Source organism: Peromyscus californicus, unplaced genomic scaffold (assembly GCF_007827085.1).
Source record: "Peromyscus californicus insignis strain IS unplaced genomic scaffold, ASM782708v3 Scaffold_18__1_contigs__length_77618521, whole genome shotgun sequence".
NCBI lineage: Eukaryota > Metazoa > Chordata > Mammalia > Rodentia > Cricetidae > Peromyscus > Peromyscus californicus.
The window spans coordinates 49,699,687-49,725,811 of NW_026294480.1; the positions used below are offsets into that span (position 1 = coordinate 49,699,687).

The 26,125-nt window shown below is 39.9% G+C and overlaps 1 protein-coding gene across 1 annotated transcript in view; it reads right to left on the bottom strand.

Annotated features, from left to right (window-relative positions):
• Positions 1-63: 63 nt before the first annotated feature.
• Rad17 (RAD17 checkpoint clamp loader component) overlaps positions 64-26,125 on the bottom strand; it is a 30,833-nt gene continuing 4,771 nt past the window's right edge. The window contains exons 3-17 of the mRNA XM_052743357.1: positions 25,120-25,377; positions 23,659-23,742; positions 17,554-17,710; positions 14,730-14,866; positions 14,310-14,362; positions 14,056-14,181; positions 13,756-13,825; positions 11,915-12,026; positions 10,229-10,411; positions 8,583-8,668; positions 8,324-8,470; positions 5,414-5,563; positions 3,413-3,533; positions 1,763-1,820; positions 64-817 (exon numbers count right to left, since the gene is read on the bottom strand). Coding sequence (XP_052599317.1) covers positions 544-817; positions 1,763-1,820; positions 3,413-3,533; positions 5,414-5,563; positions 8,324-8,470; positions 8,583-8,668; positions 10,229-10,411; positions 11,915-12,026; positions 13,756-13,825; positions 14,056-14,181; positions 14,310-14,362; positions 14,730-14,866; positions 17,554-17,710; positions 23,659-23,742; positions 25,120-25,377 — 2,016 coding nt within the window. The 3' untranslated portion in view covers positions 64-543. The remainder of the gene's footprint in view (positions 818-1,762; positions 1,821-3,412; positions 3,534-5,413; positions 5,564-8,323; positions 8,471-8,582; positions 8,669-10,228; positions 10,412-11,914; positions 12,027-13,755; positions 13,826-14,055; positions 14,182-14,309; positions 14,363-14,729; positions 14,867-17,553; positions 17,711-23,658; positions 23,743-25,119; positions 25,378-26,125) is intronic.

A 26,125-nucleotide genomic window follows, 5' to 3' on the forward strand; every position in this document is an offset into this window, starting at 1 on the left:
ACTTTGCCTGAACCCAAGGAGACAGTGCATGGTAGGCAACGTTAAAAGATAAGAAAAACAAGATGAAATCCAACATTTTAATTTTGATATAAATTATGTAAATACTTTCCAGAAGTATCTAAAATATTCCACTGTACAACATACCAAAATGGTATCTGAGAAGCTAGATGCAAACTGTAAATAAGGCACAAAGTTGATTTTTGCATCCTAAATTGTTTTATAAATCACATTTACAACACCCCATAAAGTCTGTATATTCTGGATTACTCCTTCACATTTTCTGATATTTGAGCATGACATTCAAAAACATACTTTACACCGTGACCTCTCCTCCCCAAACCATTCACAAGACTAAATAAATACTAAGTACTGAGTACTTGAGACCTGCTTTACTTCAAGAAGACAGAAGGCAGCTGCTCGTAAGGAATACTCTAAGAGCTGAGCAATTAGCAAACTGCTTGTCATTCCCCAGAAGTGTGTTAATGCTGTTCAAGTACCACTGAATAAGTCTCTCAAGTAGCAATTTGATTGGCAGGCTGTTTTCTATGTCTCATCACTGTCGTAGTCCTCTATTACTATGTCTTCTTCCTTTTCTTCCTCCATGTCCACTTTGGAGGAAAAGGGCTGAGGCTGGCTGGCAGGCAGGTCACTCGCACTGTTCTGACTCAAAGGAAGAGACCAGGGTTCTGGGTCAGCAGTCTGGGAGGGTTCGCCCTGAGCTTCCTGTGCAGGCTGTCCTCCATTACACTGGAATTCGTCCCCGCTGTCAGGGTCTATCAGCCCCAATTCTCGGTCAGTCAGGGCTTCCATTTTCAACCTGTCAGAGTCACAGCGCAGACATCAATATAACCAAACAGGAGATTCCTTTACATTGCAACCTAAGTGGTCTTTCCACTTACACAAAATGCAAGGTGAATGACCAACTGTGACTAAATCCTACTGCTGAGGGTTAATGTCTCCAGCAGAGTTCCTACGTACTAACATTTATATATACATTAAACATGAGCAGAAAAGAGAAATCTCAGGAAACATGAATGGCACTACATAAACTGTTCAGCCTAATTTGTAATTTTAAAAATAGAAACTAAAGCTGGTCATGGTGCTCACACCTTTAATCCTAGCACTTAGGAGGCAAAGGCAGACATTGGATCTCTGAGTTCCAGGCCAGCCAAAACTACATAAAGACACCCTATCTCAAAAGAAGAAACTAAACCAAAAGACTGAACTTCAGCCAGGTGGAGGTACAGCCTGTACCAGCACTTGGGAAGCTACGACAAGAGAATGAGGAGTCTGAGTCTAGCCTCGGTTACCTAGTAAGACCCCCACCTCAAGACAATAAAGCTATAATACCTTTTTTTATTATTTTTATTTCCTATTGTTAGCTTCCAGAAATTGGAAAAAGATACTTTACATTTTTTATTTTCATTTTATGTTTATAAGGAAGTCAGATACCCTAGCCGAAGTTATAGGCAGTTTTGAGCTGAACCATCATCTCTCCAGTCCTAGTGCTTTTTTTTAAATTTTTTTTAAATTTTATTTGAGTTAGGGTCTATCTTCAAAGCCATGACTATGTAGCACAGGCTGGCCTTGAACTCACAGAGGTCCACCTGCCTCTGTCTTCCAAGTGCTGGAATTAAAGGTTTGCTCCACCATGTCTCCAGCTGCTTTGTATCTTTTGGACAACATTTACTGACTGTATGCTGAACACATTCAGTAGACATTTCAGTAAGAAGTTCTTTTAGAATTAAGGTGACTAGCTTACCTTCCAAAGTTTCGCTTCAAAGGAAGTCTTCCAATATCTTGGATAAAAGAAATCTGAGCTGAAAAGACATTTTAACAAAGTTTTAAATGCCATCATTTAAAAATTTACTTTTGATGGGCTTTTATTTTTATTTTAAAAAGGCATGTTTGAATATTCATGTTTATAACAGCATGCACTAATGATATAAGCTGAGTATCCCTGTGTCATTAATGTGCACATACATACATGTAGGCAAAATATTTATACTCATAAAAACAAAAAGATAGATATACATATATTGAATAAGCATATGTAGTAGGGCTGGGGAGAAAACTCAGTTAATAATGTGTTTGCATTGCAATCATTAATGCCTGTGTTCAACCCTAAGAATTTATATTTTAAAAAAGGCACATGTAGCCAGGCACATGCACCATGGTGGCACACGCCTTTAATCCCAGTACTTGGGAGGCAGAGGCAGGCAGATATCTGAGTTCAAGGACATGCTGGTCTACAGAATGAGTAACAGGACAGCCAGGCCTACACAGAGAAACCCTGTCTTGAAAAACCAAAAAAAAACCAAGGGAAGAAAGAAAGACAGTAGCTGAGGAACACTACCTGAGGTTGTCATCTGACTTCTATGTGCACATGCACACATTGACACACACACACACACACACACACATAAAAAGTACATTATGTACATACAGATTACATAAGCAAATATATTTAGAAAAATGGCAGGTAATTTCATTGTTCAAAGGGGGAGGTACGTGTGGGATTATTTCAGGGGTGCAGCACTGGCTTGGCTTGCACAAGGCAGGCCCTCCATTTGATCCCTGCCCTCCAGCCCCACAAAACAGTAGCGACCACACAAACGAAGCACAGCTATGGGAAGGAAAAAGGCTAGGATAAACGCTGTAGGGCTGGGTAGAAACTCAATGCTCTATTATGGACTTCCGTTATATACACAAACAAACTGTCTAGCTCTGTTTTACTGACAAAGCTTAGAAGTAACACTGGGTTTCCAGAGATGGCTCAGCTGCTAAGTATGTTCGCAGCAGATGACCCAAATTGGGTTCCCAACCTCAGGCAGCTCACAGTCATCTTTAACTCTAGCTCTAGAGGATTCAGCACCCTTTCTGCCCTCTGCTTCCATCTGCACCCATGTGCACATACCCACACATAGACACACACATATAATTTAAAAAAAAACAGTAATAAAAAGAAGTAAAGGGTTGGGGATTTAGCTCAGCGGTAGAGTGCAAGGCCCTGGATTCGATCCTTAGCTCAAAAAAAAAAATTAAAAACACAGCTTAAAGCAGCATCAACTAGTCAAATGTGAACAATCTGAGATCAAAATAAATGATAGTAAGGAGTTACAACTGAAGAACCAAGATTCCAGAATCTTTATCAATATACACCAAAAATTAAAACAAATGAGAAAGAATCAAAGCTGTTCCTCACAGTACAATTTACAGACAAAAAACCTAGAAAGAATGAAAACCAGTTGTCAACTCCTATGGATTAAAGCATGGTCGGTGTGGATGCTGTAACTAACAGGTAACAATCATGGTCGGCATGGATGCTGTACTAACAGGTAACAATCATGGTCGGTGTGGATGCTGTAACTAACAGGTAACAAAGTACTCAGTAGTAAAGAAAGCACTTTACCTTTGTTTCGCATTGGAATGGTCAGCAGCGCAAGATACGGCAAGAGCTGAGTCTGAAGACACAAAGCTGGAAGGCAGAAGTCAAAAAAGAGTGCTTTTGCTGCGAGGCAATTTTCCCGATACTGTATGGGAAAAAGACAACGAAAGGAAAATAAAATTCTAAGAGGGTTATATGTGTGGTATGGTTGTACATATGTTAATCCCAGCACTCAAGAGGCAAAGGCAGACAGATCTTTGTTAAGTTTGAGGCCAGCTTGGTCTTCATAACAAGTTCCAGGTCAGCTAGGGCTACATAGCGAAATCCTGTTTCAAACAAATGTCAATTCTAACTGTATATAAATTTATTAATACTTTGGGTGTGGTTAATTTTGGTGTGATATTTTTATTTATTAGTAAGTTTATTAATAATAAAGTTTAATAAAAATTAAAAACCAAATCCCCCAAATGAAAAATGGTTATGAATTCATACATAAAGTTTATTATACCACAAAGACTATGAGTTTATGTACTATAAAGATACTTTTTTCTTTTTAATGCAACCAGGCTGTCCTCCAACTTGCAATCCTCCTATCTACCTTCTGAGTGTATAAATACACTTTAAAGCTACTGGGGCTAGAGAGATGTAAAGGGTTTGTTGTCAAGCCTGTGTCCTGAACTGAATCCCCGGACCCACATGGTGGGAGGAGACTCTCTCAAGTTGTCTCTTCACCTCTATGTTCTTCTCCCCAGCACGCGTGCGTGCGCGTGCACACGCGCGCACACACACATAATATAACTGAAAAAGAAGTCATTTAACTAGTAATTCATGATCGTCGTAGCGTCACCTAACACTATCAGGTTACACCGCAGCAGCCTCACACATGTGCACTGACCAGGTGTTTTTATGGCATGGAGTCCTTGCCCAGTGTTCGGCCTATATATACACGATTGGACCTGTTTGAAGAGAACACCTATGACGGTTACACAATGGTAAAACGCTCAATAAGTTCTCAGGTTGTGTCTCTGTCTCAAGTAATGTGTGACTGTCCATTCCTATAACTAGTGCAATCTTGGGGTAGTGCCACAAACCTCAAATTCACTGCTCCTTACTAAAATTTGTATCCTAAGGTTTAATTATTCCCTTTATCTAACCTTAGGTTTTTGACATAGGGTCTCCTCAGAGACTTCAGGCCAGTACTCAAACCTTTGTTACTCAAAGTAACAACTTTGCTCCAGCTTCTCCAATGCTGGAATAATAAGTAAAAGTGACCACACTGAACACTAGATTATTTCTGTGGGGGGGTGGGGGGGGTGGGGGAGGTTTCTGTTTGTTTGTTTTATAGGTAGTGTTTCTCCATGTAACCCTGGCTGTCTTATCCTTGATCTTGCTCTGTAGCCCAGGCTGTCCCCGAACTCACAGAGATCCACCCGGCTCTGCCTCCCCAGTGCTGGAATTAAAGGAGTGCACCACAACCGCCCAGCTCTATTATTTCTTAATTCTAAAAAAACTGTGGGTTTAGGAGCTATCTTATTAAGAAGGAAACTTCATTTTTTTTTGAGTTGTTAAAAAAAAATAAGTTTAGGGGGCTGGAGAGATGGCTCAGCAGTTAAGAGCACTGACTGTTCTTCCAGAGGTCCTGAGTTCAATCCCAGCAACCACATGGTAGCTCACAACCATCTGTAATGAGATCTGGCGCCCTCTTCTGGCCTGCAGGTATACATGCAGACAGAATACTGTATACATAATAGATAAATAAATCTTTAAAAAAAAATAAGCTTAGCAAGGCAGCACAGGGTAGAAGGATCAGGAGTTCAGGGACAGCCAATGATACACAAGACTTACTTCAAAACCAAACCAAACAAACCAAACTCCAGCTTTGAGACATAATGCATATGTGATGAGGCTCATGGTGTACAGTCTAACTATGTAGTTAATACAGGTGGACTTGAACCCACGATCCTCTTACCTCAGCCAGCAGTGCTGAGATTATTGCTTAAAAATTTATTTATTTATTTTTATTACCTTTTTATGTATGAGAAACCACTGAGGTTTATGTAAGGGTCGAAAGCTTGATCCTCCTCCTTGGCAATGAGCGAATCCCCGGGATTTATTGGAATGCATCACACCTCTTGTAGCTACAGATGTACTATATTCCCTGAGTAAAGAGCGTGTCTAGCAAGTGAGACAAGATGTGAAACAACATTTATGAAATACTATTGTTCACAGTAACCACACAAATAAGACTGCTGATACTTAGTTACTTTGCAGATATATTTTCCAACATCACCAAAGCCTTAAAAATATTGCTATAAAATTATTTAAAACAAACTCAACTGAGACACAGGGATCAAAGCACTGGGTGAACTACTGAGCAGGGTCTTCGGTGGGGTTGGTAAGGTCTTGGTAGGGTTGGGAGAAACAACGTTTTGGGGCAACAAGAAAATAGTAACAGCCAGGAGGTGGCAGTGCATATCTTTAATCCTAGCACTCAGGAGGCAGAGAGGAAGGCAGATCTCTGAGTTCGAGGCCAGCCTGGTCTGCAGAGCAAGTTCCAGGACAGTCAGGGGTACACAGAGAAATCTTATCTCAAAAAACAAAACAAAAAAAACAAACAAACAAAAAAAAAAAGAAAGAAAACAGAAAATAATGACAACATATTACTAAACTATTTTTATCTTGTTGCTTAAGACAAGGTCTCCTAAGTAAGCCAGACTAGTCTGAACCTTGATACCTCCTGCCTCACCTTCCTGAGCACCAGAATTATAAGTGTGTACCATTATGCTCAACCTAAATTAATATTAGCTAAATTAACAGCAACTTTACTAAGTGTGATATAGCCCTATTGTGGTTTTCATAGAATGGCGTCTTCATTCATGTGTGATGTTTGCAATTATTTTCCCATTTTCCACCAAACACTAGTATATAATATATAAGTGATTAGGTCAATGTGGCAAAGCAGAAAAAAAAGCAAACAAAGGTTAAAGGTATGCGAGTTGTCAGTGTATTGCTTTTCAACTTAAATATGGATTTGAAATTTTCAAGATGAAAAAGCAGCAATTCTGTGCAGATGTGAAATGATAAAAACTGAAGGTGATGGATATGCTGATTACTGAGTTGATCACAACTTAGTGTGTACAGGAATCAGAACATCATACTGTACCTCCTATACATGCAAATACTATGTGGTAATCAAAAAGTTTTACAAATAATTATTTGTTAAAAATTAAGTGAAGGGGGCTGGAGAGATGGCTCAGCAGTTAAGAGCACTGGCTGTTCTTGCAGAGGACCTGAATTCAATTCCCAGCAACCACATGGTGGCTCCCAACCATCTGTAATTTGATCTGGCGCCCTCTCCTGGCTTGCAAGCAGAACACTGTATACATAATAAATCTTTAAAAAAAAATTAAGTGAAGGAAAACCGAGTACTATTAAGTTTTTAACATCTTTCTTTAGTTATTATTATTATTATTATTTGTTTTCAAGACACGGTTTCTCTGTGTTACAGCTCTGGCTGTCCTGGAACTCACTCTGTAGACCAGGCTGTCCTCAAACTAAGAGATCTGCCTTCCTCTGCCTCAAGCGCTGGGATTAAAGGTGTGCACCACCACCATCTGGCTTTTAACTTTAATTTCTGAAGCTAATGACATATTATAACCAGAAAAATATTGATGCATCAGACCAGTGCTGTCCAACTGAACTTCTTACAATGATGGAAATGTTTCATAGACGGGCTGTTCAACATAGTAGATACTAGCTACATGAGGCCATCAATACTAGTAATGTGGTTAGTATGACTGAGGAACTGAATTTTACATTTAAATTAAGTAAATGTTGTATTGGTCAGAACAGTATTAAGATATTATGAAAAAATACACAGGACACTTTGGCACAGGCTAATGGGACATGCCTGTTGTCTTAGACATTAGGGAGGTTGAGGTAAAAGATCACTCGAGTCCTGGAGTTTGACACCAACCTGAGCAACATAGCAAGGTCCTGTATTTCAGAAACCTAAAAGGGATGGGCAAACAGCTCAGGGGGAGGAAGCACTTGCTGAGTAAGCCTGATGACCTGAGTTTGACCCTGGAACCTATAAAGTGGGAAGAGCACCAACTCCACAGAGCTGTCCTCTGACATCCACCTGGCCCCATGTTAAAGGAAAGAAACGAACAGATCACTGCTTTTGGTGCAGGGGATCAAACCCAAGGCTTTGTATCCCTAAGCATGTGCTTTATCACTGAGTCACACTTCAAGCTAATACATGCTTTATAGTTATTTTAAAAACATAAAAATATTGTTTTAATATTCAATGACTGCCACATTTTCTGAGTACAGGCCTCAGCACTTAAGGGCACTTGCTGCTCTTCCTCCAGACAACTTGAGTCTGGTTCTCAGCATCCAGGTCAGGAGGTTCAGAACTGTAACTCTAGCACCACATGCAGACACCCATCTACACATAATTAAAAATAAGTCTTTTAAAAATGTTCTGAGTCTATGTTAATTTTAAAATTAGAAAGCAGAGGCTGAAGAGATGGCTCAGTGGTTAGGAGCATGTGTTGCTCTTATAGAGGAACCAGGTTTGATTTCCTAACACCCACATGATGGTTCACAACCATCGATTACTCCAGTTCCAGGGGATTCAACATCCTTTTCTGCCCTCCATGGACATCAGGCACCTATGTGGTGTACATATATATACACAATCACACACATAAAATAAAATAAATAATATAATAAAATTAGAAAAGAACATCAGAAAACATTAGTGCTATATATCATCAGAAAAATCAAATAACCTGAGATTTTATTATAAACACTGGCTTGGATAATTAGATTTAGCACAGTGAGAGTCACAACATACATTAAATAGAGATAAGGCCCAACTTTTTCCTGAAGAAATACAAAACATACAAAAAATAAGTTAAATGATCTTACATTCCAGTCACCACCGAGGACATCTGCAAAGCTCAGAAACTCACTGGCTCTCACAAGATCATCTACTTCCACAAAGAAATCTATGTAGTTTTGGTGAAGGTATAAATTAAAAAAGTCTCCTGGCATATGTGACATTTCTACTATTTCCTATAAAAAGAGACATAAATATATAAATTTTAGTGCAAATGCAGTGAGCAGATATTTATGCACATATATAACACATATTAAGCCAAGTCCCAAGTGTTACAAAGGCCCTTACCTCAGGCTGAACAAGTAACGTATCCCGTTCATGCTCTGATAAGTGGGCAGGCAAGCGAGGTGAGTCTAATTCTGTTAAAGGTGCTCCTGTAGGAAAATTTCTGGGATTACTAAAGCTAAGGTCATCTTTACAATCATAGCACTTTCATATGCTGATTTTCAATACTTTAGGTACAATATTGTTAAAACACTAAGGAAGCTGTTAAAAATTGAATATCAAAACTACTAACAAGGGCAAAATTCAGAATTCTGATGATTAAATTATGGCTTTTCTTTTCTTTCTTTTTTAATTTTTTAATTTTTCGAGACAGGATTTCTCTGTAGCTCTAGCTATGCTGGAACTACCTCTGTAGACCAGGCTGGCCTCGAACTCACACTGCCTCTGCCTCCCAAGTGCTGGGATTAAAGGTGTGCGCCACCACTGCCCGGCTAGATTATGGCTTTTCTAAACTTAAACTCACTTCATCTTCAGCTCTGGGCTGTTTTCTCCCTTGCCTTGTCTCAGTACGAAAGGCTTGTGTTGTGTTTACTGTGTAGGAAGAGGCTGTTCTACCATCAGGAGCAGGAAAGCTGCACCTCAACGCAGAGGTTAGAAATGACCACTGGGAAGCCGGGCGGTGGTGGCGCACGCCTTTAATCCCAGCACTCTGGAGGCAGAGCCAGGCGGATCTCTGTGAGTTCGAGGCCAGCCTGGTCTCCAAAGCGAGATCCAGGAAAGGCGCAAAGCTACACAGAGAAACCCTGTCTCGAAAAACCAAAAAAAAAAAAAAAAAAAAAAAAAAAGAAATGACCACTGGGAAGGAAGAAGGAATTAGGTGAGAATGGGCACTGAGGCTGGACACTGAGGTAGTTAGGAAGGTGAGATGCTCAGAGCCAGCTGAGTGTTTTCACCAGACTTGCCCTGCACAGAGTTTGCATTTTGAAGTCACAGTCTCTTCCTTCAGCATCATACTGGTATTACTACATAAAGAACGGAAACCGGGGATTTCACTGAAGGGGAAGTCTGGGAGGGCAGGAGTGGGAAGGTTAAACGGACAGCAAGTCAGTGAAAGGAGCCAGAGACCTGAAGCTGCCTGGCACCTGGCCCAGCACCCAAGTATTTGGAACTGAGTAGTACAATAGCTTTGGGCTACCAACTTTTACCACTCAAAGTCTAGATCAGTGGTTCTCAATCTTCTTAACACTGTGTGTGACCCTTTAATGCAGTTCTTCATACGGTGGTGACCCCAACCATACAATTATTTTGTTGCTACTTCATAACTGTAGTTTTGCTACTGTTATGAATTGTAATGTAAGCATCTGTGTTTTCTGATGGTCTTAGGCGACTCCGAGGAAAGGGCCATTACCTCCAAAGGGGTCCTGACCCAGATTGAGAACTGCTGGTCTAGATGGAGTAGTGTCCTCAGGAAACTATAATTTACAGACATGAATATGGTCTACAGTAGTGGTCTGATGTTACTTCAGTTGGAAAATGCTGTACAAAGGTGAAGACATTTTCCTGTTACATTTTAGCACTGGCTCTGCAGTTTGGCAGGGCCCCAGCTCCCTCTAATAACAAAACAAAATACAAGGCATTTCAAAACACAGAGTATCTTATTTCTAAAGAGAGAGTACAACACATAAGAAAAATGCAGAAGAGTTTCTTACTTTTAGAGTACAGAATCTTCCCCAGGGCTCTGAAGAGAAAGAGAGAAACATCCTTTCCACCAATAGCTTGGATCTCTTGATTTTCCAAAGCATTTTTATGTTTCCTTCTTTGCTTTGATTTTGATATTGCAGCATCCGATTTCAATGACATTCTTTTTTTCTTTGACCATAAGCTGTTCTCTCCTAAATAATATACATACAAATGATATTAAAAAATCAAAATATGAAAACTAAAACTAAGAGTATTTCAGATAGTTATACTAACCTTTTTCTAACAAGCAGTAACTTAATATGACCTTAGTGAAAAGTCCTCTCTGTTGCTAACTATTAAAATGGAAGAAAATGTCATTTAAATTGTCTTAGGAGCTGGAGAGATGGCTCAGCAGTTGTGAGCACTGGCTGCTCTTCCAGAGACCAAGGTTTGGTTCCTGGAAGCCACATGGCAGCTCACAGTCATCTGTACCTCAAGATCCAGGAAATATGATGCCCTCTTCTGGTCTCTGTGGGCTCCACATGGGGTACACAGACATACATGTAGGCAAAACACCCGTACACATAAAAATTTTTTAAATATTAAAAATAAAATAAAATGTTTCATAATCCCCAACACCACAAAAATAGTATCTCATGGTATCACAAATTTTCAGACATAACACAGTAATATAATCATATCGCCTCATTTTTTTTTCAGTGTTTTGTGCAAGGTACTGTTTCTGATGGATGCTACACAATAACTAACTTTACCCTCACAGAAATTCTATGGAGGCAGAAGATAATTATTATAGGTAAAAGACTGAGATGGGCCAGTGAGATACTTATCAGGTAAAAGCGCCAGCTAAACAAGACCGAGAACTTGAGTTTGATTCCACAAGGAAGGAGAGAACTGACCCTTCAAATTGTCAAGATGAGTTTTATAATTGCTCCCATAAATCTTGATAAACATTATTTTCTCTTCTCTTTAACTTTCTGAGTTCAAAACAATAATCTGTTAAGGAGTCAGGACCTCAAACGGTCCCATTTAGGTTTCTAATTCCTAACTCCTATACTGAATCTAGCACATTTATACTTGCACAGGATAAACAGCATACAGACTGGTGTTAGTTGTGTTAGGGTACCATTTTTCTATGGTTATTAAGCACAAATACACACACACACACACAGAATAGGCCTGTTACAACTCTGAATAAGAACACCAGAATTTCAGATAGATTTTGTGAGATCAACACATAGCTTTCATTTCAAGGTCAATTTTTTCAACACCATGTAAACAGTTTGTTAAATGTTTATGATAGGTACTATGCAGTCGGCTATAATTACTAGAATAAAAACATAACTCATCATCATTAGTGGAGCTATGCTTTACTATGCCATGTTTATCGATCCTTTTTGTATCTAATGGAATACATATAAATACTATGAAAAAGTTCAAAAGTTATGGATTATTTTACTTCTAGAATATTCTATTAAAAACTTTCAGACAGTGCCACCTACAGGCGACTAAACTACATATTCATGTGCAGTCTGGGCTGAGAATAGACAGCATTGTGGTAAAATGCCTGCCCACCCTATGGAAGACCTGGGACTGGTCCTGAGGCACTCCCAAGAGGCTGAAGCTGATTTAGCTCCTGACTGTCCAAGAGAAAGGCACCTATCACTGCTCTATGAAGGTGTCTTCCAGTTAGTTACCCTTGGAAGAAGAAAACTGGAGGCTGTTTATTGCACTTCGGATGTCACCAGAACACCCTTGACAGAGCAACTCCAGGGACGGTTTATCAGGAACAACAACTCTTCCTCCACTCTGAAATGAAGAGATTCAATTTTAAAGCTGTTTTGTTAAAACACAAACACATACATAGAAACTACAACCCATTTTGAGAACTGAACATATACAAAACAGAAAAATTTGAATGTCTAAAAACTTGCACAGCCCAGGTATGGTAAGACAAAGCTATAGTCCCAGCATGTGGGAAGCTAAGGCAAAAGAATCCTAAATTCTAACCCACATGGATGACTGAAAGAGACACTTTCTCAAAAAACAATGGGATTAAAGGCGTGCGCCATCACTGCCCAGACAAAAATCATGTTTTCAAATGTTACTTTATGTTTTAATTTTATGCCTGTGGGTGTTTTGTCTGCATGTATGCACGTATGTGCCTAGTGTCCTCAGCAGTCAGAAGACGGCATCTGATCCCCTGAAACTGAAGTTAGGAACAGAAGTTGACCTTCCATGTAGTTCAGTTCCATGGGAACTGAACCCAGGTCCTCTGAAAAAGCAGTCAGTGCTCTTAACCACTAAGACATCTCTCTAACCCATTGAAATTATTTATGAAAGTTGTCTGTCTTCCCAAACCAAACTCTGTCACAGAATTAACACTTAGTGAGTATCTTTCTAGACTTTCTGTGTGCGTGTATCTACAAATACATTCCAGATCTCCAAGTCTATGCAAACATGCAGAGTTAATGGTTTTTTGAGGTTTTTTTTTTTTTTTGGTTTTTCGAGACAGGGTTTCTCTGTGTAGCTTTGCGCCTGTCCTGGAACTCACTTGGTAGCCCAGGCTGGCCTCGAACTCACAGAGATCCGCCTGGCTCTGCCTCCCGAGTGCTGGGATTAAAGGCGTGCGCCACCACCGCCCGGCTTGTTTTGTTTTTGAGACAGGGTTTTGCTGTGTAACAGCCCTGGCTGTCCTGGAACTCACTTTGTAGACTGGGCTGGCCTCGAACTCACAGAGATCCTCCTGCCTCTGCCTCCCAAATACTGGGATTAAAGGCATGTGCCACCAGTGCCTGGGAGAATTAATGATTTTAATCTAGATAGAATTATAGTATTTTTTCTGTAAGTTTAAATTCTTACCAAATACCACTGAGGTGATTTTTTTTTTTTTTTAATGTTAGTAGCTTTAAATCTCTACCATTTTTTAAAATGTTATTTAGTGAAGGGCTGGTAAGACAGGTCAGCAGGTAGAGGGACGTGCTGCCAAGCCTGACGACCTCAGTTCCATCCCTGGAGCCCACTTGTACAAGAGGAGGATCAACTCCTCCCAGGTGTCCGCTGACCTCCACATGTGACCTGGGCACACCTGCCCTCTCCATACACAAATACACATGAACACAAAATAAACAAGAGTGTAATAACATTTTATATAATGTCATTGATAGCCTTTGACAAATATTTTCCCCAATACGGAACAATTACATTAACGTCATGGTTTTTTAATACAACTTTGAGCATTTTGGCAGGGCTGGCGATGGAAACCAGAGCCTTCACAAGCTAGGAAGGATATAGCACGAAGCTAGTCTCCGATTGTTTCCAACTTTTCACACTCGTGAGACACACACACACACACACACACACACACACACACACACACACACACGCATGCACACACACAGAAAGAGACAGAGAAGGCTAAGATGTGTATTTCTATAGCAGTAGAGTGTGCTCTGAGGTGTCATCAACCATTTCTCCAAGTTACACACCATTTAAGTGTGTTTTTCATAGCTACATATAAGTCTTAAATTAGACTTACCTTACTAGCTTCTATAGTCACAATTCTATTAAGAAACTTCATCATAATTGTTGGTGCCACAGGGTTGAAACTGTAAAAATAAAAAAAGATGGTGTTTAAATGATTAATTTAAAAACAGTTTAAACTGGGTGGGGGTGCACATGCCTTTAATCCCAGTGCTTGGGAGGCAGAGGCAGGTGGATCTCTGAGTTCAAAGACAGCCTGGTCTACAGAGCGAGTTCCAGGACAGCCAGGGCTACACAGAGAAACCCTGTCTCAAAAAAAAAAAAAAAAAAAAAAAAGCATAAAAACATTTCTTACCTAATGTTTGAAATAGAACACTCCTCTTGAATCTTTTTGGGAAAGAGTAATCGCTGATTGTTATCTCCACTGACACTGTCAGAGATTATAAATACAAGAGGGCACCGACTAATCTGCACATACTTCCTAAAATAACAAAATAATGTTGAAATTCAACAATTTAGCTGTTCATGCTAGGCAAACGTTCTACCACAGAGTTACAACCCCCACCTCTAATGGGGAGTCTTAGAACACCAGACTTCACTGACACTCACCTTAGAATTTCATGTAAAGCATGAGAGTCTCGATAAAACTGGTTAGGTAAGTCCTGTTGAACATATGGGACAAATATTAGCTCAGTGATAGTCCACTGCATATTTATTTTTAAACTTACATTTGTAAAGGAAAAACATTATTTATCCAATGTATCTTGATTACAATTTTCAGAGAAATTAAAGGACATTTATTGTCATTGAGGAAGTTAACTTTCCACAGATTTCTTTGCTTTTCTATACAGATGGCATTGCAGTTGAAAACTATGTTAACATTCAGCTACTCTACTTTAACCTATGCTATTCTGTTTATGATTACTGAAAAAACCTTCAGGTCTCTGCTATCTATCACAAAGTCACTATTAGTGCGTCTCACAATTGTTTACACAACAGCTCTAGCAGGATTTTAAAAGCTGTCCTTACTTCAACCAGAATTATCTTCTTATCAGTTGTCAGGTCGTCTCCGAGCATCTGCAGTTTGTTATACTTGGTGGCTCTTAACAGAAAGTCATTGAAGACTGCTATCTGAGACTGGTATGGAACTATGTAGACTTTTGATTCTGAAAGGAAATACATTTATCACTTTATTTTCAAATCATATACATTAATATTAGACATATACTGTACACATCAAATTCACTTATATGATACAACTTACAATACTGAAGACTACCTTAAAATTATTTGAAATGGTTTAAAATTAAAATATTTCAAAAGACTAGTATGATGTACAAGAATAATTTGTCTATTCCAATGAAAGTAATACAAAGTTAATTGACTTCAAAAACAGCAGCTGGGCTACAGATACGGCTCAGCAGTTCTTAAGAGACAGAGAGAGAGAGAGAGGACTCGGGGTTAATTCTTGGCACTCCCATGACAGCTTATAACTGCCTGTATTGCCAATTCAAGGGAGTCAATGTTCTCTTTCAGCCTCTGGTGGGCAGAAGCACACATGTGGTACATAGACATACATGCAAGCAAAACACTGATACACATAAAATAAAAATAAAGCTCACTTTAAAAAAAGCTGTTATTACTTTGGTCACAGAATACAGAGAAATCAAACAGGAGCCATGACAAGGTTTCCCTTCCAGCTGGCTAGCCTGCACAGTAGTGCCAGCAGGTACTGTGCAGGCTGCTGGGGAGGACTGTCGTCAGGTCTTACTCTGTTACAGACCCCATGTGCTATACCACTTAGGCAAAAAGGACTCATCAGTGTAACAGCAGTGAGTTTTTAGAGGGAATCTAGCTGCTTCATAGTTGGGTTTGTGGTCTGCTGCACAGAAAAGAATAAAAGTAATGTAAACTATTATTTGTTACAAAATACAAAGTAATTTAAGCCTAGCCAAAACCCATTGCTGGAGAAATCACAGCCACAGTGAAGAAGTTACTGCTCTTGTTTTGCTAAAGAGCTGTGATATGCCCATTAAATAATTGTATTTATACCTACAGATCAGTATAGCCATTAGCTTGTTGGAGAAGCAACCCCCCCTCCACTTATACAGTGTGCAGTGGTAACTGCAGAGACTCATAACTGATTCAAGTGATGACAATTAAGGGATATTGAATGTGCAGCCATAAAAAGAACATCTTTATCACCCCCTCCAAGACTCAGGAAACATCATGGAGGAGGGGAAGAAGGAATGGAGGTGGAATGCTATCTTCAGATCAGGACGTCACTACTGAATTTTTGTTTTGTTCTGCATTATGAGACAGGGTCTCTCTGCATAGCCTGGCTGTCCTGGAATTCACCAGGTAGATCAGGCTGGCCTTGAACTCAAAAAGATCCTCCTGCCTCTGCCTCCAGAGTAATGGGACTGAAAGTGTGCCCAACCATGCCCAGCCTCACTACTAGAGTTTAAATTATTTGTTTTGTGTTTTTTGTTTTGTTTTTGGAGATAGGGTTTCACTATGGAGCCCTGGTTGGCCTATAACTGACTCGATAAACCAAGGTGGCCTTGAGCTCACTGAGGTCCTACTGCCTCGGCCTCAGGGATTAAAGTGTATGCCATTAATCCTGGCTGAGCCCAGAAAGTTTGAGGAACAGTCAACATTAAAATAAAAACTGTCCGACACAGCTCCTCTGATTCAAAGCAGCTTAGGAGCTGTGGCTACTTCCAGTTTAAATACCTACATCATCAGTAAAGAATAAAAGCTAAAATGCCAGTGTTAGAATAGATGAGCCTACGTATAAAGCTACAGTGTAAAACTTTAAATTGTTACTGTCATTTTTTTTTTTTTTTTTTTTTTTTTTTTTTTTTTTTTTTTTTTTTAGTTTTTCCGAGACAGGGTTTCTCTGCGTAGCTTTGCGCCTTTCCTGGATCTCGCTCAGTAGACCAGTCTGGCCTTGAACTCACAGAGATCCACCTGGCTCTGCCTCCCAAGTGCTAGGATTAAAGGCGTGCGCCACCACCGCCCGGCGTTACTGTCATTTTTAATGTTAAAGCTCCCTCCAAATTCCAAAGACAATCTTTAACTTATGTTTCTGATTTTTTTTGGGGGGGGGGGCGGGGGGTATTCTTTTGAGACAGGATCTCACTGTGTAGCCCTAGCTGGCCTGAACTATCTACACTAGGCAGCCTAGAACTCACAGAGATCTGTCTCCTAAGTGCTAGGATGAAAGGCATGCTACCATGCCTGCCTGTTGCCTTGGGTTCTGAAGTGACGTCATTTTAACAAGTATTTCACAATGTTTTGAAAGACAGGTTCCTTTCAGTCCGTCCTGAGAGCCTGACTGACACTGAAACAAAAAAGCTTACGGTTTAGAACTCCATAAATAATGAAAGCCTGAGACCCTGTTAACCCAGTGTGATGCCACATGCCTATAATCCCAGCGCATGGGAAGCGGAAGCAGGAGGATCACAAGTTTGGGGCAAACCTAGGTACAAGAACACTGTCTCAAAACAGCAAAAACTGGGCAGGCTCAGAACCTACAGTGAAAGGAGAGAACTGACTTGCACATGCAAGTCATGGCATGTACAAGTTTGTGCATACACATGAGTGTGGACACACACACACACACAATCAATAAATGTAAAAATAAATTAAAAAACAAAAACCGGCTTGTTATCGTAGAAAAGAGTTAAATTTAATTTCCTAAGAACCCCTTTCTCCTCTCTAGTTCGGGCATCTCACTTTCTCCTCAGACTGAGAAGAATGGAAAGAAAAGGTGCGCTATCACGTGACCTGGAGTCTCATTACGGAAAGCTTTCTTTGCAAGCTCTAGCACCTTTACAGCAGAACTTACCCAAGTGAAGTAACTCCTTGGAATCATCTTTATGGAAGTCTGGAAAAACGGGATTAACCCATTCCTGTACTTGGATCCCAAGCTCCTTTGATAGTATTTTTACAGTAGCTGTCTTCCCACATCCTGGAGGACCTGTTATGAGTAAAATAGACCCACCCTAAAACCAAATACAAACACTAATTAAAATCCACAATTACTAGAACGCAACACAATTTTTAAGTTTTTCCTAGCACTTATTATTCCTAAAAAAGGTCTATTAAATACCTAATATAAACAAATTTCAAAACTAAACTTCAGATGAATTAAAATAATTGTTTCCTTCTGAAAATTCCTCAAGTCCTAGCTGTGTATTTCTCAAAGACAACTTAATAACTAAATTAAAACAATTAAACTTTCGCTACAAAGAGCACAGGATATGAAACAGGACTCTTAGAGGCTGAATTCATAAAATTCAACTGAAGGGGCTGGAGATATTATTCAATCAGGAAAACGTTTGCTCCATAAGCATAAGGACCTGAGTTAGATCCCTGGCATCCACTAGCTGGGGCTGGGTGTGAAGTTTACAAGTAGAACGTCTGCTTAGACTATCTGAGACCCTGGTTTGACTCCCCTGCCCCCAAACATAATCCAAAACAAGAGCAGAATAAAATGCCAGGCTGACAAAAGGCTTACAGAAATTCTGACTAGAGGCTTACAAAAATCTACAACTGTACTTTATTTATTTACTTTTGGTTTTTCAAGACAGGGTTTCTCTGTGCAGTCCTGGCTATCCTGAAACTCTCTTGGTAGGCCAGGTTGGCCTTGAACTCACAGAGATCCACCTGCCTCTGCCTCCCGAGTGCTGGGATTAAAGACATGCACTATCGCCTGGCATTACTCCAGTATTTTTAATAGGACAATAGCTTAATATTTTCTAAGTTAGCAACTTTACAAAGCACAGCTACTGTGATAATGAGAACCAATGACACTTTCAAACAGATCAATTAAAATAAGAAGAAAGCTCATGTGTAGGAGATACTGTTTTTTTCATGAAATATGGTGGTCTCTAGTTTCTAAAATAGGAAGTAGAGCCACATTCCAGAAATTTTGTGTTCAGTCAGACTTACAAGGTAGTTTCTCTCAAGACTCTCAGTCAGAACACTGACTACTCCAGCACCCGACTGTTACACAGCTTTACCATGTTTTTTTTAGGAGGCTGAGACAGAATCTCACTATGTAGTCCTGGCTGGCCTCAAACTCAGAGAGATCTGGAATTAAAGGCCTGTTCTACCATGCCTGGTTGCTTTACCATATTTTGAAGGAAAGATACCATGAAAAATTAAAATCTAGCTAAATGGTGGTGGCACTCACCTTTAATCCCAGCACTCACGAAGCAGAGGCAGGATCTCTGAGTTTGAGGCCAGCCTGGTCTATAGAGTGAGTTCCAGGACAGCCATGGCTACACAGAGAAATCATGTCTTAAAAAAAAAATTAAAATAATAATAATAATAATAATGATGATGATGTCAGTAATTTCAGAATACTTACAAGATTTTCCCCCCAAGATTACTTTTATTTATGTGTGTATATGTGTGTGTTTAAGTGTTACATGTATGTGTGCCCACAGAGACCAGAAGAGGGCACTGGATCCCCTGGAGTTGAAGTTACAGACAGTCTGTGAACTCAACTGTCGAGGGCTGGGAACTAAACTGGGTCCTCTGTAAGACTAGCAAATGCAAAATCAACCACTAAGCCATCTCTCTCCAGGCCAATGGCAATTTTCTAAGGTAATTTAAGTTGACTAAAATAAATCAGAAATTACCAAGTTACTTTTTTCTTTTTTAAAAGAATGTCTTGCAATTACTAGTATCATTGAAACCTTTATCAAACACATATACGAGGCCTTGGGTCCAATACCCAACACCATTATAAAAATAAATAAAATACTTTTTCAACACTTATAAAAATGTATATACATGTCCAACAGTAATACTTCTGTAAGCTTAAGTCGTAATAGGGAGTATTAAGAGTGCACTCTAGCAGGTCGTGGTGGTACACGCCTTTAATCTGAGGTGGAGGCAGGCGGATTTCTGAGTTCGAGGCCAGCCTGGTCTATGGAGCTAGTTCAAGGACAGCCAGGGCTACACAAAAACCCTGTATCAAAAAACCAAAAAAAGGCAAAGAAAAAAAAAAGTGCACTCTAATAATAACAGAGTCCTAAGGGAAAAAATAAAGTAGACATTGAACAATCTAAACTATTAGCTGTGGGTAGGAGGATGACCAAAAACAAATTTTAAACACCATGGATATAAGAGGTCCATCACTGCCAGGTGTGGTAGCTCATACCTATAATCCCAGCAATTAGAGGCCGAGTTGGAAAGACTGCTGTGCATTCAAGGACAATTTAAACTACAAGGTGAGCTCCAAGCCAGAATGGGCTACAAGGTGAGGCCATGTCTCAATCTTTAAAAAAAGGAGGATGGCCCTCTAGGATAAAGCCCTTGTACATATAGTACCACACACAAAAATGAGGAGGAGAATCTGTTCCTTTCAAAACAACTAAAACACTAACTCTTTCACTCTGAAGTTGAAAATTAAAAGGAAGCCCTAACTTAAGCAATGGAAGTGGCCTGTTAACGACAAGTCAATGTAAGTTCATCGTTCATCAATATTAATACTAACAAATGTTCCACTTAGTAGGAAATGTTCATAGGGTACAGGGTACAGGGGAATCTCTAAAGTTGTTTTTAAATGTTGTTTATAAATCTCAATGTTGTTTTTAAAAGTCTATTTCAAAACTGGGCTGGAGAGGTAGCTCAGGGGTTAAAAGCACTGAATTGTCTTCGAGAAGACCTGGGTTCTACTTCCTGTAACCACCTGGTGTGGGTCACAACTGTCTGTAACTCCAGTTCCAGGAACTGATGCCCTCTTACGGCCTCTGTGGCTACCAGCATAGATGTGACGCACACATACAATCAGGCAAAACACTCATACACATACAAGAAAAATAAATACATCTTTATAAAAAGTTACAGGATAAGATTTTAAATTCATCCTGATTTTTCAGTTGGGCTGTGTTTTAAAGTGACTAACCAGCCTTAGTTAGTGATGGCAGATTTTCTTTTACAGAAAGCTATCTGTTAACAATAGAAATAACAGAATATTGAAAACAGACATTTCACAGCCTTAATCAGTGATTCAGGAAAGGAATGAAAATGGACTCTAAAACACATAGGAGAAAAATCACCAAGGAACTGTGCACTCACATGCTACCAAAGTATTTCCTCAAAGATTACGGGGGCAGCTGAAAGAGAAAGGTATTCTACAATGAAGTGTTAAGACTGTTTCTTCCCTGAATAGGAATCTCATTTACACAATTGTAAAACACAGCTCTCTGAACAGATGAAGATAGGTTTCTTCTGTATCCCAGAATCTAATCAATACTTATATGTATAATTCAGTTATTATTTGGCTTAAAGGGGCTTATTGGGAAATGTTATTTTTACTACTTTCTACAGAGAAAATATTTTCCAGCTTCAAATAACCCTGGACTTTTGAATTACAACCTATTTTTATGTTCAAGCTATCTGTGTATTATTTCTCCTGCAGTTGTACATAAAAAAAAAAAAAAAAGACTGTTTCTTCTTCCCTACTCTAGTGACCAAACTAAACATCACACACAGCAGGAGAAGCCTGGTGCTATGTGCATGTCTATATAGTATCAGCACTCAGGAATCTGAGGTAGTGAGGTTCATAAGCCCAGGAATTCAAGCCTAGCCTAGGGAACGTAGTGAAATCCTGTTGCGGTATATTTGTTTACAATGTGTGAAGATATGCTGCTGTGATTGGTCTAATAAAAAGCTGAATAGCCAATAGCTAGGCAGGACAGATAAGGCAGGACACTAAAAGCCCAACTACAAAACCCCAACTCTAGCAATAACAAAGGTCTGAGGATGTAGCTCAGTGACGGTACAGTGCCTGCCTGGCTGATTTAAGACAGTGATTGATCCTACCATGGCAAAGAAAAAACAGAACCATCCACTTCCTGATGCATCATAATATAAAACATGCATTGTGACAGATGGCTCTTACTGAAAGGTTCTATCTGAATCTAACCAAGCCTATAAACCCAATTACTCAGGAGGCTGAAGTGGGAATATTTGAGTCCAGGAGTTTAATTCTAACCTGGGCAATATAGTGAGACCAAGTTTCCAAGAGGACAAAACAAAGATTTGGAAAATACAAAAACAGGACACAAGTTACCCAGTGTCAGAGGAAACAAGTCAACACCCATATCCAGAGATGAGGCTTTTAATGTCAACAGGCCTGATCTCTTCAATTAAGTCAATGTCTTATAGAAAAAGAAAAATTAAAAGAGACAAGATTAAGAAAAGGAAACAGCCGGGCGGCGGTGATGCATGCCTGTAAGTAATCCCAGCACTCGGGAGGCAGAGCCAGGTGGATCTCTGTGAGTTTGAGGCCAGCCTGGTCTACACAGATCCAAGACAGGCACCAAAACTACACAGAGAAACCCTGTCTCGAACCTCCCCCCACAAAAAAACTTTGAAGTGAGGTCCAAAGCACCCAAAATAACAAAATAAAAGGGTAAGATGTTAAGGCTTTGTGTACTATCTCAAAGTATGGCTGAAATATCAGGGTTTTTTGGTTTTTGTTCTGTTTTTAAGACTGGGTTTCTCTATGTAATCCTGGCTGTCCTGGAACTCAGATATCCTCCTGCTTCTGCCTCCTGAGTGCTGGCATTAGAAGCATACACCCACCACTGGCCTGCCTGTTGTTGTTTTGAGACAGGGTTTCACTATGTAGTCATGGCTGGCCTAGAACTTGTTATGTAAACCAGCATGGCTTTGAACTCAAGAGATTCTCCTGACTCTGACTTCCAAGTGATGGGATTAAAGGCGTGTACCAACACACTTGGCTGAAATGTCAGTTTTAATTTAATATATAAGACTTAAGAGAAAAAGGAGGGGTATATTGTAAAGATATGACCTCAAATTTTAAAAGACAGATCAAGAGGAAGAGAAAATAGACTACTTTAAAAGGAGGGGCTAAGAATAATTGTGGAATAAGGAAGTGAAACAAAACATCAGGTTAACATTATTGAGGACTAAACAGTTAGGTTTAGGTATAAATAGGGTTTTTTTTTTTAAAGGATATAGTTAGTTGTTTTTTTTTAAACCACTACTATGTAGATTCCCTGCTTGCTTTACTGTGAAATAATGAGATGTACTAAAAACACTAGCACCTCCATTGGCTTACTATATGGACTAGGGTTGTCTAAGAGCTTTTACCCACTGAACCATCTCCTGGCTCCCAGAAGAGACTTTTTTATTAGAGAGGATGGAAATAACAAATCAGGAAACTTTTGTTGAAGGTAATATGAAGATAATATAAACAAAGTGATCATAAAAAACTAGCTTCTTGGGGCTGGAGAGATGGCTCAGAAGTTAAGAGCTCTAGCTGCTCTTCCAGAGGTCTTGAGTTCAATTCTGAGCAACCACAAGGTGGCTCACATCCATCTATGGTGGGATCTGATGCCCTCCTCTGGTGCAAAGGTATACATGATAGATAAACAATTTTTTTAAAGCTTTTTTTTTTTTTTTAAAAAGATTTACTTATTTATTATGTATACAGTGTTCTTCCTGCATATATGGCTGCAGGCCAGAAGAGGGCACCAGATCTCATTACAGATGGTTGTGAACCATTACGTGGTTGCTTGGAACTGAACTTAGGACCTCTGCAAGAGCAGCCAGTGCTCTTAACCACTAAGCCATCTTTCCAGCCCCCTTTTAAAGCTTCTTGCAAGGCAAGGTGGCTCATGTTTATAATCCCAGAACTTGGATGAGGCAGGCGGATCATAAATTCAAGGCCACGCTAGGTTACACAATCAGTTCCAGAGAAGCCTGGGCTACATAGTGAGCCTATCTTTAATCCCAGCATTCTGATGACAGGGGCAGTCAGATTTCTATTAGCCTGAGGCCAACCTGGCTAGCCAGGGCTACATAGTGAGACTCTGTCTCAAGAAAGAGGAAGAAAAAAAGATTAACATCTTGTAAGCCAGAGAACACATAATGCTAAATATTTTTAATGCATTGCTTACTAATTTACCTGTTTTGGCTTCATTTCTATGACTTCAGCTTTTAACCAGGCTTCAACCTCTTCAATTTTCTTCTTATGCACAGCAAGTTCATGCTAAGATAAAAATTTGAGATTAAAAACATTGTAACATCCTGTCAGCACCTTTTAATATGAACATTCTAGTGAACAAAAGCTGCAAACGGGAGCTGAAGAGACAGCTCATAAGTCAGAAGCACTCGCTGCTCTTCCAGAGGACCTGGGTTGATTCCCAGCACAACATGGTGATTTACAGCCATCTTTAATTCCAGTTCCAAGGGATCTGATACTTTCCACCTCTATGTGCACCAGGCACACTAGCGGTGCACATACATACACGCAGGCAAAACACTCACATATAAAATAAAAAATGAATAAATTAAAAAGTAGTTGCAAAACAGTAATGTGCTCTGTTATAACAATAGGGCCCTTTGATTATACTTAAATTTTTACATTTTTTTACATTTATTTGTTTTTTTGGGGGGAGGTTGCCAACAACTTGCAGGAGTCTGTTCTCTCCTTCCAACATGTGCTTGCCTGTACCCTTCTCAGCCTTCTCATCAGCTCATTCTTTCATATTACTCATTTTATATGTATGGGTGTCTTGCCCACATCTGTATATTAATGCATTATACCTGGTACACCCAGAGGGTATCAAACTGGAACTGGACTTACAGATGGTTGTGAGCTATCCTGTGGGTGCCTGGAATGGAATCTGGGTCCTCTGGAAGAACAGCCAGTGCTTTTAACTGCTGAGCCATCTTTCTCCAGACGCTCAATTTTTACGCTATTATGGAAAAAACCTACCCTCATGCCCATACACTGTACGGCAATTTTTTAAATTTTTTAATGTCTGTTATCATATTATTCAGCATTATATTCTGGGGGGGGGAGACAGAGAAGGGTACCCCATCTGTAAATTCTAGTCTGGGGTTAAAGACAGAGAAAAGATAGTATAACTACAGAATAACTTGGTAGTATCACAGCCTTTAAACATTAAAATACATATATATTTTTCTTCTACTTAATTTTACCTTTTTTTTTTTTTTTTTTTTTTTTGTGACTGGGTCCCTCTTTATAGCCCTGGCTTTCCTAGAGCTTGCTGTGTAGACAAGGCTGGCCTTGAACTCACTAGGTTTGCCAGTCTCCTGAGTAATGATATTAAAGAAACAGCAAGCTAAAAAATTCTTATGAGGCCAGGCGGTAGTGGTGCACACTTTTAATCCCAACACTCGGAGGCAGAGGCAGGTGGATCTCCGTGAGTTCGAGGCCAGCCTGGGCTACAGAGCAAGTTCCAGGAAAAGCACCAAATCTACACAGAGAAACCCTGTCTCAAAAAAACCAAAAAAGAAAAAAAAAATTCTTACGAATAAAACTGAAAACATCTTTCTCTGCTATCCATGCTCATCCATCCTAAAATGACAAAGGCATTTTTGTATGATCTCCAATGCGTACCTGAGTTTCTGGTTTATATTTATCCACCCATGGCTCATTGTCAGACAGATACTCTTTTGAAGTTTCTACACCATAAATCTGTTCTAAAGGAGACAGCTTTCCTCTTTTTCTAGCCGGCAATCTGTTACTTTCTAATGTGGAGGACAGACTTTTTCTTCTGTGACTGGAATTATTCAAAGCTAAAGATGAAGCAGTGATAGTAGTGATAGCAGCAGTCGCTGAGAAATCATCGAACGATGGATCTACCCAGTCTGTTACCTGCAAAGAAAGGAGACTACAGTTACTACAATCTATACCTAGTCCCTATGCAACTGAACTACTTTAGAAATGGGATTATAACCCTTCAAGTCCTACAAATGGTCTATCTCCCTGTCAGCATTCTTTGAAACAGGGTCCTGCTCAAGCTGACCCAGAAGGCATATTGCAGCCAAGGACAGCCTTGCACTGGAGCTGCTCCTATCTCAGCCTCTCACGGACTAGAATTACAGGCATGCTGCCACCACACTCAGCACTTCTTCAACTTTTGCTTGCTTGCTTTCTTCTTCTTCTTCTTCTTCTTCTTTTTTTTTTTTTTTGAGACAGGGTTTCTCTGGTAGCTTTGGAGCCTGTCCTGGAACTCACTCTATAGACCAGGCTGGCCTCAAACTCACAGAGATCCGCCTGGCTCTGTCTCCCGAGTGCTGGGGTTAAAGGTGTGCGCCACCACCGCCCGGCGCTTTTTCAGTTTTTAGAAAGTCACAACCCCTTTACAAAAAAGGCCTGGTTACTTCCTTTAAAAGGACATCTGGGGAATGGGACCGCAGCTCCGTCAGCAGACTGCTTGCAGAGCATGCTTGCAGAAGGCCCTGGGTTGGACTCCCAGCAAGCCTTCCATGAACCTGGTGACCACACCAAGAGATTGAGGCACGGGGATTGGAAGTTTAAAGTCTGGGCTGGAGAGGTGGCTCAGTGGTTAAGAGCACTGACTGCTCCTCCAGAGGACCCGGATTCAGTTCCCAGCACCCAC